This window comes from Rhinoraja longicauda, chromosome 10 (genome assembly GCF_053455715.1).
Source record: "Rhinoraja longicauda isolate Sanriku21f chromosome 10, sRhiLon1.1, whole genome shotgun sequence".
Classification (NCBI taxonomy): Eukaryota; Metazoa; Chordata; class Chondrichthyes; order Rajiformes; family Arhynchobatidae; genus Rhinoraja; species Rhinoraja longicauda.
Window position 1 is genome coordinate 27,836,828 of NC_135962.1, and position 18,643 is coordinate 27,855,470.

At 38.4% G+C, this 18,643-nt stretch overlaps 1 protein-coding gene across 11 annotated transcripts in view; it reads right to left on the reverse strand.

The window, feature by feature from the left end:
- The window catches only part of klc1a (kinesin light chain 1a), a 54,184-nt gene that overhangs the window by 34,082 nt on the left and 1,459 nt on the right, over positions 1-18,643 (reverse strand). For 10 of the 11 annotated variants that reach the window (XR_013547730.1, XM_078406489.1, XM_078406497.1 and 7 more), the window contains exons 2-8: positions 11,636-11,897; positions 9,927-10,157; positions 7,232-7,310; positions 5,580-5,805; positions 3,098-3,185; positions 2,543-2,644; positions 1,804-1,977 (exon numbers count right to left, since the gene is read on the reverse strand). Coding sequence is in view for 10 of the 11 variants with exons in the window: in XM_078406489.1 (XP_078262615.1) it covers positions 1,804-1,977; positions 2,543-2,644; positions 3,098-3,185; positions 5,580-5,805; positions 7,232-7,310; positions 9,927-10,157; positions 11,636-11,896 (1,161 nt within the window). In the remaining variant the exon portion in view is untranslated. Of the gene's footprint in view, positions 1-1,803; positions 1,978-2,542; positions 2,645-3,097; positions 3,186-5,579; positions 5,806-7,231; positions 7,311-9,926; positions 10,158-11,635; positions 11,898-17,753; positions 17,867-18,643 lie in introns of all 11 variants that reach the window. The other variant, XM_078406490.1, reaches the window with a different exon arrangement.

Sequence of the window (18,643 nt, forward strand, 5' to 3'; positions counted from 1 at the left end):
GGAGCATTTCTAATAGACAACTACAATCAAGAGAATCCCTTGACGAACATAAGATGTTGGACGAGTACATAAGAAGGAAATGAGCAGGGCAAAAAGAGGACATGGTATTGCTTTGACAGATATGGTAAAGCATAACCCTAAGAGATTCCATTTAATCCGAGCAAAAGCGAGGTGTTGCATTTTGGGAGATCAAATGCACGGGGAAAGTATGCAGTTAACGGCAGGACCCTTAACAGTAGTAATGTACCGACAGACCTTGGGATTCACATCCGTAGTTTACTGAAAGTAGCAACACAAGTAAATAGAACGGTAAAGAAGGAGTATGGTACATTCGTCTTCATTGGTCAGGTCACCGAGCTGCATTTTCTTCTTATGATTATGTGAGGTTCCTGTGGGAGCTCCACTTTCCTTCCACATCACAAATGGGCTGGTCAGTATGTTAAATTAGTCCTGATGTAGTTGGATAACAGAAAAACCAAGAGGAAGTGATCGGGAATAATGAGAAAATTAACATTTGTGCCCACCACGTGGGAGCCTATTGAGGGCCTTTTGGAAGCCTATAAAGTATTAAATCCATTGCATTTTGTTTGTCCATTTCTTCCCCCATTAAAGAATTCAATTATGGCTGGATAAGAATGCCCTTCTGTTTATAATGCAGTTTGGTTATTTTTAGTATATGTTTGACTTTTTGATGTTTCCATTACAGCTTCATGCTCCCTTGGAAAGCAGCCAACATAATCTAAAGATTTTGACTAAAGATCCCTGTCCTATCACAGTCATCAAACTAACTCTCCCATAGTTATAAAATCTGCTTCCATCTCCCTTTTTGGATGGGAAAATAAAATTAGCCTGCAACTTGCAGACAATGCAAATATTTAAATCCCCATACATGCTGACGCATTCACAGTGGGGAATAAGTCACTATGTTCCAAATGGCATTCTAGTGGAGCACAAACTTTCTGAAAATCCCTAGCATTTCCTTGGATAGTCTATTTAGAGATCCTCATTTGAATTAAGATTACATGCCTACGCGGATGGCAAGAATAAACAATCTTTGTTTAATTATTCGTGTTTGCTCAAATGTCTTCATCTTTTTATGTATGATTTTAGATGAAATAATTTTATTCATCTACATTTTTCAATAATTTAATTTAAATAATCTTTTGGAGTATTGAAATCCTTTTTAAAAAAATCAGACATTCATAAACTTTGGGGGGAAAAAATTGACAATACTGACAATATAACCATTTAGTTTATACATGTGCCCAATCATAACAAATAACAATTCACCATAACCCATGCAGATATCCACATACTTCCCTTTCAAAAGATGTGAACAGCTTCTACCAATTTTTTCAGGTGGGTCAACCCAGAGCCTTTCAACATCTATATTAAAAATTCTTCTACCTTCATTTTATCATTGATGATAATAACAATTATCAATTCAAGAGGAATTAATTATCATAATTATCAATTATCATATAATGAATAATTATCAATTGAGGATGAATTTGATGATGAACATCAAGCATGCTAGATGTTGAGAGGATGAGAGATGCAGTGGGGAAGGAGAATTGAGTTTGTTTGTGTATGGAGCTCAAGAGGAAGACAGAAACAAGAACGATAACAAGCAGTTGAGATGGGATGTTACAAAAACAGGAGTTAAAAAGATTTTTGACCAATTTCCCAGGAAATAAGTCAGTTCAGTTGATCAACAATCACATAAAAACATGGTGACATGTTGTCATTGCAAATGATCTCCACTTTTCAGTGGAACGGTTTATGATGTGCATGTAGTCTTACCAAATTATTTTTTGTCTTTGCCACATTAGGATCGTCAGGCCCAAGTTTGGTTTGGTAAATCTCCAATGCGCGCTCATAGTAATATTCTACTTCTTCATACTTCCCTTGGTTCTGGCACAATAGTGCTAAATTATTTAGTTGTTTGGCCACATCAGGATGATCTCTGCCCAGCACCTGATGAAACAGAAATGGCATTGATAAACCTACACTATTTCTGAAACATTCACCAATATTATTTCTCAATGAAAAGGGTTACTCAGCAGATGCTCAGATAACCACAACTACATTCACAGGTTAGCAGATACTCCATGAAAGCACAAAAATGAAAATATAATAATAAACATGAACAACCAGACAGATTTAAATTCCATAGGAGCTAAATATTCACATTCAAATTGAGCAACCATCAATGTCAATTAAGGGAGGGAGGGAACCTGAGGATGACTTAATTAGAATATTTCACATATGCAAAGAGATGGACATAGCTTAGAGCCATCTGGACCAAAGGAAGGAGAAAAGAGTCCACAAATTGTCCTGGTGGGGATGAAGGTAAATAGAGATTGGACATCCATGGTAGAAAAAATAAGATAGCTCAGAGCATCAAAACAAAAAAATCCCACGTTGATAATTTCAACAATGATATATCACTAAACGGATCATCACCTCCACCATAACTTAAGATATCTCTTTCAAAAAGTTGAAAGGCTGAATCTAAAGCAGCATCACTTTGCTCACTAACCTTTTCACGGATCTCCAAAGCCCTTTTACACATGGGCTCAGCCTCTCTGTATTTTCCCCTTTTTCCATGAAGTACTGCAAGATTATTTAATGTAGCTGCAACCTGCAAAGAGTCCAATTAGAAAATTACAAGGATAATTCTTACAATGAGGCAGCCATATTTGAAATGTACAATGCAATCAAAAAATCAATGTTAGAAATATCAAACAAGATTAAAAAAGTGTATTTTATATCTGTGTTTTGTAAAGCAGCTTCACTATTTGTCAGAAATATTGCCACAGAAAAAATAAAATCATGTGAGGTCTTCGGATAATTCTATTTGCAGGCAGATATGGTTTTTAGATCAATCAGGGGTTCAAGGGTGTGCACATAATGATTCTTTATAACTGATCCATGAGATGCATTCACAATTTAACCTCCCTACCTGGTCATCATTAAGGAATGGTAGATGTTAATCTCACCCTGTTGGTTTAACATCAAGAAATATTTAAACATTATTTTCGTTTCCATGCAAATAACATACACAACTACAAAGTTAATCTGAAAGAATACGAACCGCTGGATGATCTTTCCCCAAAGTCTTCTCCCGAATAGCCAAAGCATCATGCAACAGGTTTGCAGCCTCTTTGTATTTATTCTGATCCCTAAGCAAGAGTTAAAAAACAAACATCAATGGTACACTACAAAATTTTACTCAGCTCAAGAATGCAAAGGCTTTCGGTTGCAGATTTATAGACATACAGCACAGAAACAGGCCCTTTGGTCCATCATATCCATGCCCACCTTCAAGTGTTCATCTATACGAATCAGATTAAGCAATACCTGACTTGATATTTCAAGAGCTTGCCAAAATGTTTCTTAAATGTATTATGACATGTCCATAATGTTCTTGGGCAGCGTGTTCCAGATTTCAACCACCCCCAAGTGAACAATTTTGCGTCAGATCCCCGCCAAACATCTTAATCCATAAACCTATGCCCTCCCAACTCAGACACCTTTGGGAAAATTTTTTTTTGGCAACATCCTGGTAAATCCCTTCTGCTTCTTTCCCCAGTGCAATTACATCCTCCTTATAGATTGTTTGCTTTTGCACATCTTAAATATGTGCCACTCAGTCATTTGCTGTACCAACAATAGACAATAGACAATAGGTGCAGGAGTAGGCCATTCAGCCCTTCGAGCCAGCACCGCCATTCAATGCGATCATGGCTGATCATTCGCAATCAGTACCCCGTTCCTGCCTTCTCCCCATACCCCCTCACTCCGCTATCCTTAAGAGCTCTATCCAGCTCTCTCTTGAAAGCATCCAACGAACTGGCCTCCACTGCCTTCTGAGGCAGAGAATTCCACACCTTCACCACTCTCTGACTGAAAAAGTTCTTCCTCATCTCCGTTCTAAATGGCCTACCCCTTATTCTTAAACTGTGGCCCCTTGTTCTGGACTCCCCCAACATTGGGAACATGTTTCCTGCCTCTAATGTGTCCAATCCCCCTAATTATCTTTTATGTTTCAATAAGATCCCCCCTCATCCTTCTAAATTCCAGTGTATACAAACCCAATCGCTCCAGCCTTTCAACATACGACAGTCCCGCCATTCCGGGAATTAACCTAGTGAACCTACGCTGCACGCCCTCCATAGCAAGAATATCCTTCCTCAAATTTGGAGACCAAAACTGCACACAGTACTCCAGGTGCGGTCTCACCAGGGCCCGGTACAACTGTAGAAGGACCTCTTTGCTCCTATACTCAACTCCTCTTGTTATGAAGGCCAACATTCCATTGGCTTTCTTCACTGCCTGCTGTACCTGCATGCTTCCTTTCATTGACTGATGCACTAGGACACCCAGATCTCGTTGAACTCCCCCTCCTCCTAACTTGACACCATTCAGATAATAATCTGCCTTTCTATTCTTACTTCCAAAGTGAATAACCTCACACTTATCTACATTAAACTGCATCTGCCATGTATCCGCCCACTCACACAACCTGCAGCCTTATTGCATCTTCCTCACAATTCACACTACCCCCCAGCTTAGTATCATCTGCAAATTTGCTAATGGTACTTTTAATCCCTTCGTCTAAGTTATTAATGTATATCGTAAATAGCTGGGGTCCCAGCACCGAACCTTGCGGTACCCCACTGGTCACTGCCTGCCATTCCGAAAGGGACCCATTTATCCCCACTCTTTGCTTTCTGTCTGTCAACCAATTTTCTATCCATGTCAGTACCCTACCCCCAATACCATGTGCCCTAATTTTGCCCACTAATCTCCTATGTGGGACCTTGTCGAAGGCTTTCTGAAAGTCGAGGTACACCACATCCACTGACTCTCCCCTGTTAAATACCAGACCCGATAATGATGTGCTCAGATACCCAAACATAGTGGCTTTCATAATAAAATGGGTTGCAAACGTAATTATCAAAAATAATTTACAATTGGCAGCACAGTGGTGGAGCTGTTGCCTCGCAGTGCCAGAGACCCGGGTTCGATCCAGACTACAGGTGCTGTGTGTGGAGTCTGTACATTCTCCCTACTATGTTTATATATCTGTTGTGCTGCTGCAAATAAAAACGTCATTGTTCCGTTTTGGGACATTATGACAATAAAACACCCTTGACTTGACTCTTATGTACAAGCATTCTAAATACCATAGTCCGTTTTTGCATTTCCCTACATCCTAAATCGGATACTTTCCATTTGCAAACTTTATTTTATTGTCTCGAGTGACCTCCATACCTGCCATCTGCCTGATTTTCCCAATAATCATTTTGTAATCTCTTCAAGTTTTTAAAAGAACAAATCCATTACATAAGGATTTCTAAATTGCAGTGAGATTTTCCATCTAAGACATACTTAATTCTTTTCCCTCGATGTTATAAATTAAATATGTCTACTTCTGCCACTTATCTATCTGCTTATGAATTTATTCTCTCAGTTGGCATAATGAAAAAACTTAAATATCAATATCTAGGTACAAAGCCATTTTAAAATATTTCTACTTTTCTATAAATTGATTTTTTTTAAATCACACCAACCTGTACACCAAAGCAAGAATATTTAGCATCGTAGCAACATCAGGATGGTCGTGCCCCGATGTTTTCTCCAAATCTTCAAGAGCCTGTTTACAAAGAGGTACGGCGACTTCATACCTGCCTTGTGAAGCATACTGTATGACTAAATTATGTAGAGTCCTTAGTCTGGCTGGAATTTCATAGCCACCCTGCTGTGCTGCAGCAGCTGCACTGCTATGTTGTTGTTGAACTGTAAATTAAGAGAATATTATCTGTATATATGCATACAACAATCCTAGAAATATTAATCATACCCTAGAAATTGCAGAATTGATTTTTTCCCCTGAAACCTGTTTAATTTTTAATATTTAATTGTCATCTTTATCCCTCCAACTAGCACAAACCAGACTAGTTATTACCCCCCGCCGCACCCACTCCCCTATTATTGCCAGAATACATTTAACTAATCGAGTACTCCAAGCAAGGAAATGCCCCTAAGGTGGAGGAAATGGTTCATAGGATAACAGAACTAGTGTGAACAGATGATCGATGGACGGTGTGGACTCTGTGGGACGAAGGGCTTATTTCAGCTGTATCTTTCAATTCAATTTAACTCAGTAGATCAAGCAGTAAAAAATGTATGTTAACATTTTAGGAGAAGACTCTGCATAAAACATGATGCAAGGTCTCAACCTGAAATAATAACATACACCTTGAATCTCCACAGATGCTGCTTGACTAACCGAATTCTTCCATGTTCTGTTTTGTTGCCTTTTATTCAACTCTTGGACTCTTATGGCTAATCATGCATATTGGATATTCAACCAATGAAACAAACATTCAGATGCTCCTCGACTTACGATGGGGTGACGTTCCAATAAACCCATCGTAAATCAAAAATATTTCAAGTCGAAAATACATTTAATACACCTAACTTACCAAACATCATAGCTACCTAACCTACCAAACATTATTGCCACCTAACCTACCGAACATCATAACCTAGCCTATCCTAACCTAAACATGCTCAGAACACTTACATTAGCCTACAGTTGGGCAAAATGGTCGTTTACACTCACGATCACGTGGCTGACTGGGAGCTGCGGCTCGCTGCCATTGCCCAGCATCACGAGCGTGTATCGTACCGCATATCGCTAGCCCGCGAAAAGATCAAAATTCAAAGTATGGTTTCTACTGAATGTGTATCACTTTCGCACCATCGTAAAGTCGAAATATTGTAAGTCGAAACAGCTTAAGTCAAGGAACATCTATACAAGTCAATATAGGTTTCAAGATATTGGAATTAATTTTCCAATATTGTCACGCTAATTCCAACACTACTTGGACTTTATGACTGCGATATGTTCCACCAATAACATTGGAATAACTCAAAATAATCTACAATTTTCCTAATACATCCACCATGGAAGCTCCCCCCAACAGAGTACTTTATTCTCAAACATTTATAGAAAATAATCAGAAAATTATTGAAATAGCATTTCTGTTTTTATTGCCTGCTACAAATAAAATGTATCTATTCTAAAAATTGATGTAGCATTATTCAATTACTATAATGTAACTGCAAGGAGTTAAATCTGCAACTTAATGAAAAACATCCAACATCATTGCAAAAATATTCATTATTAATAAAATGTTAGATCATTCTGAACACTTACTTCCCTGCCCTGGTTCATCATCTTCATTTGGGAAAAGATCATCAAGAGGCTCTTTGGATGAATCTGTGTCCTTGTCCTCCTGCACAATAAATACATAATAGCTACAGATTACAAATGTCTTTAATGCATACAAGTATTTAGATATATTTGCAATTTTGCAAATATTCGATTGAGCCAAAGTACTGATTAAAAACATAATATCAGCAGGTCTTGTGGCTCTTCGACCCCACTCTGTATCAGTAAACTGGAGCCCAATCCCATGCCTCAGGTCCACTTCAGATTTCCCCCAGAAATCCATCAATCGTAGCTTGGAATGTACTCCCAAAAAAACTGCGCATCTACAGTTCGCTGGGTACAGAAAAGTTATAGAACACTTAATACCAACATATTTCTTCATCTAATTTTTAAATGGTAAACGCTTTCTCTCGAGTCCCCACTACCTGGATCTGCTTAATCAAGAAACACGCTTTCACTCTTCTCAGAACCTTGCACCACTGGAAATATCTCTACGTCTACCCTGGCATGCCCCTCTAGGATCTTATACACTTCAATACAATCATTTTTTATTCTTCCAAACTTAAAAAAAAATCCAAACACAACCTGTTCAACTTTTCTTGCTAGAAATTAGTGTGGTGACTGCCTCCAATGCCACAATATTCTATTTTTAGATGAAGGGACCAAAACTGGATGTAGTACTCGTGAGTACTAATATTCTAGAGAAATTATTTATATGCTACAGAAGTAACATGTCAATAACATACAACAAAAAATACTTACGCTGACAGTAATTGCTGAGATTAACAGAAAACCTTAAGAGCCTCATCGGCATTTTTGTCCTTAATTAGGTCAAAGCAATTAATTACTATCTTTAAATATAGGAGTATGTATAAGGACTTACTTTGGAGTATGTATAAGGACATACTCATTACATATTACTCCTCACTTCAAATATGATTCAAAAGGCATTTAAACATTTATATTATTAAAAATCATTTTCTTAGAACGTGCCCTTTATAATCTGATATGATTGGTAATCCAGTGCATCATAGTATTGACGACAATATAAGCAGTGCTTTAACTCTTCAGAATCTCAATGATAAATATAAGAAACAGGACTAGGAGTAAGCCAGCCAGGCCCTCGTGCCTGCTCTGCATTTCATTAAGCTTACAGTTGATTATCTTCATCAGTCACTAATTTGTACTAACTCCTTGATTTTCTTAACCTCTAAAATCAAACTGTTTTGAGTATACTCTAGTGCCTGAGCCACCACAAACTCTTGAGCAATGAATTCCACTGTGTGAAAACATTTCTTCTCATATCCTGACTCCTTATCCTGAGACTGTAGCTCAGGGCATTCCAGACAAAAGAAACATCAACCCTACATCCTCCGTCATGCCTTGTAAGAATTCTGTACATTTCAATGATATCACTTCTCATTTTTCTTTTCAGCCTGAGAGAAAAATGTCCCTTTTAGCTTTATCTTTCCTCAAAGTCATCATTTCAGGACTCAACCTGGTCAATCTTAGCTGCATTCCCTCTATCGATATCTTAGAGACAACAAATGCATTACTGCCCAAAGCTGGTTAACAATTATAATTGATAGTGCATGTGCTGAATCTTGGTTCCATCCTGAACTATTTATAAAATTTGCCAACAACAGAACCAAGCTGGAAGTTAGACAGTGGCAACAGAAAGCGAGTCAAGCTGTTAGTGGGAATTTAGGGATTGGAGCCGAGGTGGAGGAAGGAAGAGAGAGTTTAGAGATACAGCGCGGAAACAGGCCCTTCGGCCCACCGGTTCCACGCCGACCTGCTTTCCTCTATCTTTATGAATATCATCACTGGAATGTCTGTGTACAGGTCATTGTGCCATCCCCCATGTAAATGGCATCAGCAAAGTACAGCATTCGGCACCAAGAATATCTGCGAAACTCCTTCAATTGTTTGGCAAGGTCAGCAAGGGTTCATCAAATGGCATGAACTGCCATTATTTCTGGAAAGAAAACAAGTGGCAAGCAACACATCAGCACATCCAGTCCAAAGTTCACAACTGGGCCCAATTTAATAAAATGGCAATAAAAATAATGGAGTCAAAACCCATTATTAGTAGAAATCAAATCCAATGCCAGTCCTAATTTAAAAATAGTTCTTCCTTATCCAAGGGATGACAAACAGTTCAACTTTAGAAATCAGGGGATAAAGACTTCATTTCGTAAAACTAGAACACAGCCTTCCTTGGATGGATACTGGAAAATCAGTTTGTTATTGTGTCACCTTGCCATTTCAATTTTATGTTATAAATTAGAAATAACCCGAGGTCAATATGTTTTCCATGAATTGGTAGGATAGTGATTTTCCAAGATGATTCTGTTTCAGCAATGCCAGACACATGTTCCCTCAGTCGAGAGAATGTATTAATGGTAACACACACACTGGGTTCTCACAGGGGAGTACATTGCGCCTTCAAGTTGTAACTGTCATACAGTACAGTAATATGCCCTTCAGCCATATCCACACCAAGTACAATCTTGGCTTGTATGTAGCGAGAACCAATATATTTAGAACAAAAAAAGCATAGTTGCATAATAATTTTACAGCATTAATTTCTGAAAATAAATTTAAAGGAATTAATTATGGGGATGTGTGCAATTATCTTATGTATACAACATTTCAGTACAATCTGCTACCGACTCACCAGTGGTGAAAGATCTTCATCAAATTTTTTTAATTGATTCATAAATTCTAAATGTTTCTTTTCTTCTTCCAGTTGAGCTACACTCTGTTCACTTTTCTGCAATTTCTGTTGTGTGTTTGCCAGCTCATCTCGTAGCCACTGGTTCTCCTGGCATAACCGACGCACCTGAGCCCGCAGTTTCTGTTTTTCCGATTCCACTGCACTTAAATGACTAGATAATGCCATCATAACCTTAATACAAATCAAAATTGAAATAAAGAGTTCTTAAATACCATAAAATCCTACAAAAGTATAGGTTTTACATATATTACATAATTCAATTCAATTTTACAACAAAGCCCAAGTCAGTATTAAATAATATCTTTGTCAGACAGGCAAAAACAATAACATTGCAATTTAATTTTACTCCAATTTTGTAAAAAAAAAAAATTTTAAATGCGTCTTTCAAGTTTCAGTGATTTTATAATGGGAACCAATAAAATGTATTTTACAAAAACACTGGTAGGGTATAATTTTCTCCAGCTTTTACTAAATATGCACTACAAATTAAAACAAAAATAGTATAAAATGTGAAGAATTAAATGCATAAAAAGAATGACTATTAAATAAATTGTACTGCTATTACCATGCCTAGCACTATACTGTAGGCTCCAAACTGTAGCAATGGCAGCCAGCACTAATGTGCTATTAGACTTGGATTGTTGTGTCATTTTTTATAAAATTTCATAACATTTATTTACTAATCTTTGCAGGTTCGATTTTGTACTATATCATAATACACTGCATGCAACACAAAGCCAATGAGCATGTCTATTTCAAATAAGTAGGTTACCACACTGAATGAAAGAGCAAGAGAAAAAAAATCCATGTCCACCATTTCACTTACAACATCAACCTGCTGATAAACTATCTGGAAGGTCATAGAGGTCATACAACATGGAAAAGGCCCATTGGTCCAACTTGTCCATGCCAACCAAGATGCCCCATCTATACTAAATTCCACCTGCTGGCATTTGGCCCATATCCCTCTAAACACTTCCCATTCATGTACCTGTCCAAATGTCTTTTAAATGCTATGGTACCTGCAAAAATACTATTTTTCTATTAATAATTCTCAATTCCTTCCCTTGTATGACATAACTGACAAAGTTCCCTGGATCATGAAGAGAGAATCTAATTTTGCAACCAGTCATTTGTGATCTGCATCAATCAGAACGATGATCATCATTGCATTTGTCCAATAAGCTGAGAGCAGCAGCTTTCATAGTAAAGCCTTAATAGGGTGCTTTGGTCACCGAAAAAAAGCTGAAAATTAATTCACTTAAATAACATTATTAAACTGTTTAACATTTTATTTTTTCCACTCAAAGGTAACAGCAAAAATCCAAAATGCCGTCTAATATTTAAGCCTTAGCAAGAAGGGATTTCGCAGAACTATTACCATGCGTAACACTGACAATTCTTTGACCTGAAATGTTCAAAAAATTTCTCTCTCCATATGGAGCGCCCAATTAGCCTGGTGCATCTGAAATTTTCTACCAATACTTAAGCTGCAAAATGACAAAATATTCAAACCTCATAAAAGTATTGTTGCCTGCCTCACTATCAAAGAGTGGTAAAAAAATAGTTAAGGCTGAATAATTTTAGACCCAGAACATGCTAAAACTATATCTAAAATAAAAATCTTGAACAAGTAAGAGAATTTTTACCTGTGCCTCACTGAGACCAAGTTCCAACATTTCGAGGGACTTTCGAATCATGTTGGATTTTTCTTCAACCAAATTCATCTCATCATCTTTTTTCAGGCACTTCAGGGTTTCCAGCAGGCTATGCAAAATGGAGTTGTGTTCATTTTTTAATGCCTCAATCCCCTGAATCACCTGCTTTGTTTTTCCAATTATCTCCTCCTGGGAGAGTTTTTCAAATTTATCTTCCTTTAAATACACCATTGTAGACATGGTGTCATACATCCTGAAAAAAAAGAGATTAACAAATTGTAAAAACGTATAAACACTTAGCAGCAGCTTTCAAGAATGACCTCAATTGTTAGTACCATAAATTATCAATCAGTCAGCGCTGTGCTAGTCATGAGCTTGATATTTTATTTTCCGTCTACAAGTGCTAGTTTACATCATTTTGTGTCAGAAAAGAGTATGCATTGAGTCAAAAGACAGCATCACATGAAAATCTTGACAACTGTTTAATTCACAACAGGCATGAAGTCCTTTAAGAATTGCATGGTGTGATATAAATGGCTCAATAATGTTAAGAGTGTAAAAGAGTTTGGCTTCAATATAATTGTAACCTTATTAACAAAATTAGAAATTGGTTTATTGCACCTTCTTGGAAAGTACTATTGCCCATGTTAATTTACGGAGCCTTATAATTTTCATCTTATGATTGAATTTAAGATTTCCAGTTGATTTTGTGCAAGAATGTAAACAAATTATGTCGCATAGATTTCAAACACTGTATCCTATTATAACATCACGAACATTCAGATTTGAGTCATATGGTGCCCCAAGTTACTTTGAAAGATTGGCCAAAATAGCCAATTTAATTTAACAAAAAAATATAGAAGTCAAAACACAAAGAAAATAAATACAGTTCAGAGTATTTTACACTTCAAAGTCATATGTTATTTAATATGAAGAACACAGATATAAAAATGAATTGCAGATCCACTACTCAACTCAGTTTCATTTTCCTTGACAAGAAAACTGAAACCACCAATAATTTAGTTTTGCCAACTCAATGTTTTCACCAGGCCTTATCTCACTTGTAAACAACAATGGATGCTTGAAAACTAAGAGATGAGAAAGAACAAGCAGGGCCAAACAGGAACATGTGTACAACTTCTAGTTTCAAAATCTTTAAGAATCAGCCTTTAGGTTTAAGTATTTTTTCTTTCCCACTTCTAAAATAGAAAAATGAACAATTCTATAGTTACTACCTCATAGACAATTGCTACAATGATGGACTGATTTTATTTTCCCAATTCCTTGCAATGGTTTATTTCAGATTTCACTGTACTAAAGCAGCATGATTTTGCACTGCAGCAACAGGCAGTAACAATCACGTTATTACCATATTAGTAATATAGTGAAAGGCCTGGGTAGAGTGGATATGGAGAGGATGTTTCCACTAGTGGGAGAGTCTCGGATCAGAGGCCCTAGCCTCAGAATAAAAGAACGTACCTTTCGGAAGGAGATGGTGAGGAATTTCATTAGTCTGAGGATGGTGAATCTGTGGAATTCATTTCCAATAAAGGCTGTGGAGGCCAAGTCAATGGATTTTTTAAAAAAGCAGAGGTTGATAGATTCTTGATTGGCACAGGTGTCAGGGGTTATGGGGAGAAGGCAGGAGAGTTGGGTTGAGAGGGATAGATGAGTCAAGACTGAATGGGGGAGTAAACTTAATGAGCCAAATGGCCCAATTCTGCTCCTATCACTTATGAACATAAACTTTTGAAAGATTAGCAATCAAGGATTGAAAGGAGCAAACAAGGATCAACTGCATATGTTCTGATCAATCATCAAGTTGTAATAAAGTCTAGACTAGAGGGCACATCCTCAGAATAAAAAAAATACTTTTAGAATGGAGATGAGGATGATTTTTTTTTAGCCAGATGGTGATGAATTTGTCAAATTCATTGCCACAGCGCAAATTAAAACAGTTTGTGTGTAATGTGAATGTTTACATGGGATTAAATTCTGCATTTTGTTCAGATATACCTGCACAAACTGCATTTGTAATTATTGGACACAGTAAATGGTTAAAATGCAACAGTTCTGTACAGGTTAAGGCCAAACATATGTTGTATTGGTACAAAATTGCAGCTCACATATTCATTGCTGTAAAAATTGGAATTTAGTATTGTGTTTCATCTAACCAAGGCAGCCAGACTCTTTTCTCATGCTAAAAGTACATAAATACACAGCACAGTGGTAGAGGTGCTGCACGGTGGCGCAGCAGTAGTGTTGCTGCCTTACAGTGAATGCAGCGCCGGAGACTCGGGTTCGATCCTGACTACGGGCCCCGTCTGTACGGAGTTTGTACGTTCTCCCCGTGACCTGCGTGGGTTTTCTCCGAGAACTTCGGTTTCCTCCCACACTCCAAAGACGTACAGGTATGTAGGTTAATTGGCTGGGCAAATGTAAAAATTATCCCTAGTGGGCGTAGATAGTGTTAGTGTGCGGGGATCACTGAGCGGCGCAGACCCGGTGGGCCAAAGGGCCTGTTTCTATGCTGTATCTCTAAATCTAAAAAGCGCCAGAGACCTGGGTTCAATCCTGTCTATGTGGAGTTTTTACATTTTCCCTGTGACTGCATGGGTTTTCTCCGAGGTTGTCCCTTGTTTAAAGGACCTTTAAAGGAGAGTACTAATGTACGGGATGATCGCTGGTTGGTGCGGACTCGGTGGCCCGAAGGACCTGTTTCCATGCTGTATCTCTAATGTCTAAAGACTAAATATACAGGCTCACAATTATCTTCTCTATTTTCTAAAATCTTTATTTGTATCATTTATGGCTATCATCAAGTACAGGTTCTATAACATTGACCATTTTGCATTAAATTATTACCACTCAACTTTCTCATGGCTACGTAGTGCAGTCTATAAAAACAGCTACATTTTTTCAGATTTCCTACTTTAATCCCAAACTGGGAATTAAAAGTTATTTAAAAAAGTTGAAAATGGTGAAATATAGCTCCTATGATTTTGGTGAAACAAAGTTAATCCCTCCAGCCCCAATTACTATCACCATGTCATAATTAAATAAGATTCAGGGAAAAAAAGAATAAAACACAAAAACATATCAAATACAGATTTTGGATCCAAAGGAGTTAAAAATCACTGCTCATTACCTTGGGTTAATTAAATACTGAAAACAGAAATTCCATCATTATTCAAGGCAAGTTTCCCCTGTCAATAAATGTAATTTACTGTTGATTACCAGTTTTTGTTGGTTTTAATTTGGGGTTGGGATTTCTAATCTGTGGTATTCCCCATATTTAGACAAAAACAATGGTCCACTGCGAAAAGCTAATTATATTTATAATATAGCTCAAACATTCTTAGGACAAACCAATGGACCGACCATTTAAGTGCAGTTACTGGTACCTTTCTGGAAGCAGAACAGCTTGTACTGGAGCCTACCAGGGAGAAGGCAATTCTGGATTTAGTGTTGTGTAATGATCCTGATCTGATAAGAGGACTAGAGGTAAAAGAGCCATTAGGAGGCAGTGATCACAACATGATAAGTTTTACTCTGCAAATGGAAAGGCAGAAGGGAAAATCGGAAGTGTCAGTATTACAGTACAGCAAAGGGGATTACAGAGGCATGAGCTGGCCAAAATTGACTGGAAGGAGGCCCTAGAAGGGAAGACGGTAGAACAGCAATGGCAGGTATTCCTGGGAATAATGCAGAGGTTGCAGGATCAATTTATCCCAAAGAGGCGGAAAGACTCTAAGGGGAGTAAGAGACACCTGTGGCTGACAAGGGAAGTCAAGGACAGCATAAAAAAATTAAGGAGAGGAAGTATAACATAGCAAAGAAGAGTGGGAAGACAGAGGATTGGGACTCTTTTAAAGAGCAACAAAAGTTAACTAAAAAGGCTATACGGGGAGAAAAGATGAGGTACGAGGGTAAACTAGCCAATAATATAAAGGAGGATAGCAAAAGTTTTTTTAGGTACGTGAAGAGGAAAAAAATAGTCAAGGCAAATGTGGGTCCCTTGAAGACAGAAGCAGGGGAATTTATTATGGGGAACAAAGAAATGGCAGACGAGTTAAACCGTTACTTTGGATCTGTCTTCACTGAGGAAGATACACACAATCTCCCAAATGTTCTAGGGGCCGGAGAACCTAGGGTGATGGAGGAACTGAAGGAAATCCACATTAGGCAGGAAATTGTTTTGGGTAGACTGATGGGACTGAAGGCTGATAAATCCCCAGGGCCCGATGGTCTGCATCCCAGGGTACTTAAGGAGGTGGCTCTAGAAATAGTGGAAGCATTGGAGATCATTTTTCAATGTTCTATAGATTCAGGATCAGTTCCTGTGGATTGGAGGATAGCAAATGTTATCCCACTTTTTAAGAAAGGAGGGAGAGAGAAAACGGGTAATTATAGACCAGTTAGTCTGACATCAGTGGTGGGGAAGATGCTGGAGTCAATTATAAAAGACAAAATTGCTGAGCATTTGGATAGCAGTAGCAGGATCATTCCGAGTCAGCATGGATTTACGAAGGGGAAATCATGCTTGACAAATCTACTGGAATTTTTTGAGGATGTAACTAGGAAAATTGACAGGGGAGAGTCAGTGGATGTGGTGTACCTCGACTTTCAGAAAGCCTTCGACAAGGTCCCACATAGGAGATTAGTGGGCAAAATTAGAGCACATGGTATTGGGGGTAGGGTACTGACATGGATAGAAAATTGGTTGACAGACAGAAAGCAAAGAGTGGGGATAAATGGGTCCCTTTCGGAATGGCAGGCAGTGACCAGTGGGGTACCGCAAGGTTCGGTGCTGGGACCCCAGCTATTTACGATATACATTAATGACTTAGATGAAGGGATTAAAAGTACCATTAGCAAATTTGCAGATGATACTAAGCTGGGGGGTAGTGTAAATTGTGAGGAAGATGCAATAAGGCTGCAGGGTGACTTGGACAGGTTGTGTGAGTGGGCGGATACATGGCAGATGCAGTTTAATGTAGATAAGTGTGAGGTTATTCACTTTGGAAGTAAGAATAGAAAGGCAGATTATTATCTGAATGGTGTCAAGTTAGGAAGAGGGGATGTTCAACGAGATCTTGGTGTCCTAGTGCATCAGTCACTGAAAGGAAGCATGCAGGTACAGCAGGCAGTGAAGAAAGCCAATGGAATGTTGGCCTTCATAACAAGAGGAGTTGAGTATAGGAGCAAAGAGGTCCTTCTACAGTTGTACCGGGCCCTGGTGAGACCGCACCTGGAGTACTGTGTGCAGTTTTGGTCTCCAAATTTGAGGAAGGATATTCTTGCTATTGAGGGCGTGCAGCGTAGGTTCACTAGGTTAATTCCCGGAATGGCGGGACTGTCGTATGTTGAAAGGCTGGAGCAATTAGGCTTGTATACACTGGAATTTAGAAGGATGAGGGGGGATCTTATTGAAACATACAAGATAATTAGGGGATTGGACACATTAGAGGCAGGAAACATGTTTCCAATGTTGGGGGAGTCCAGAACAAGGGGCCACAGTTTAAGAATAAGGGGTAGGCCATTTAGAACGGAGATGAGGAAGAACTTTTTCAGTCAGAGAGTGGTGAAGGTGTGGAATTCTCTGCCTCAGAAGGCAGTGGAGGCCAGTTCGATGGATGCTTTCAAGAGAGAGCTGGATAGAGCTCTTAAGGATAGCGGAGTGAGGGGGTATGGGGAGAAGGCAGGAACGGGGTACTGATTGAGAGTGATCAGCTATGATCGCATTGAATGGCGGTGGTGGCTCGAAGGGCTGAATGACCTACTCCTGCACCTATTGTCTATTGTCTATTATGTTATAACTAATGCTAAACAACTCTAAAAAGAAAAATAAATATTTAGCAGCTATTACTAGCAAAGATTGACCAATGTTCTGTCAACGGTTTGCAGTACACCAATATCCTTGCAGTGAGGTTTCCTCCTTGGTAGGGGAAGGAACCAGAAGAAGAGGTCGGCAGATGAAAAGATAGGGGTTAAATGAAGCAACTCATATAACTCCAGCACTTTGTGTCTATCTATAGAATAGGCAGGTACAGGTTAATGAACATGGAATCGCAGAGCTATACAGCGCAGAAATAGATCTCCAACCCACCTTGTCCATGTCTGCAATTGGTTTATTGCTCTCTAAACCATTCCTGTCCACTTTTGAAAGTCGTAACTGTATCTACTTCTGTAGCTTTCTTCAGGCAGTTCACCAGATATAGACTAACCTCCAGGTGCAACAAGTAGTGCAAAAGTAAAAGGAAACAGAGTGCAAAATATCATGTCACAGCTAATGAGAAAGTCTAGATTAAAACGGGCAAAGGCCAAGACGAGGTAAATTGGGAGTGGAAATTCATCCTTATCAGCTCACAGGCTCCATCTAATTTTTTTATGGATTCATCCTTAGTGGTATAAGCTTCTGTAGTAGCAACTTTTACAAGACAAAAAATAGCTGGTATGTTTTTTCTCAGCTCATCACTTCCTTCCCTCAGTTTCAATATGAACTTTTGCTAAAACAGACATGCTGATGCATATGCACAGGCAAAAGGAGCACACTCGCCTATAATCAAAGCTCTTGAGACATTCTACATAGTCACTTCCTGAAGCTGGAAATGTGATCGATTTGTGTACCAAATCTTTCTGCTCTAAAAATTTAATGGGATAATGTGTGGCCCCTAATAAGATTTTTGAAAACCTTTAATATTTACATATTTTGGAATTCAAGAATATTTGAAAGTCGGATAAATGAATGGTATATTTGGTATCCTCGTGTCTCATTTTTTAAAATTGTTAATAATTTCTACGGCTAACGTCTACAATAAGTCCAATGTAAACTGATTAGAAATATTGCCCGTTTCTTGTTCCATGGATACTGCTACTTGTGGCAATCAAACTTGAACCCGTCTTGTCAAATATTCAGCACTTTATAACTTTCTATTATAGAGTCAGTCATACAGCATGGAAACAGGCACTTCGGCCCAACTTGCTCACGCCAACCAA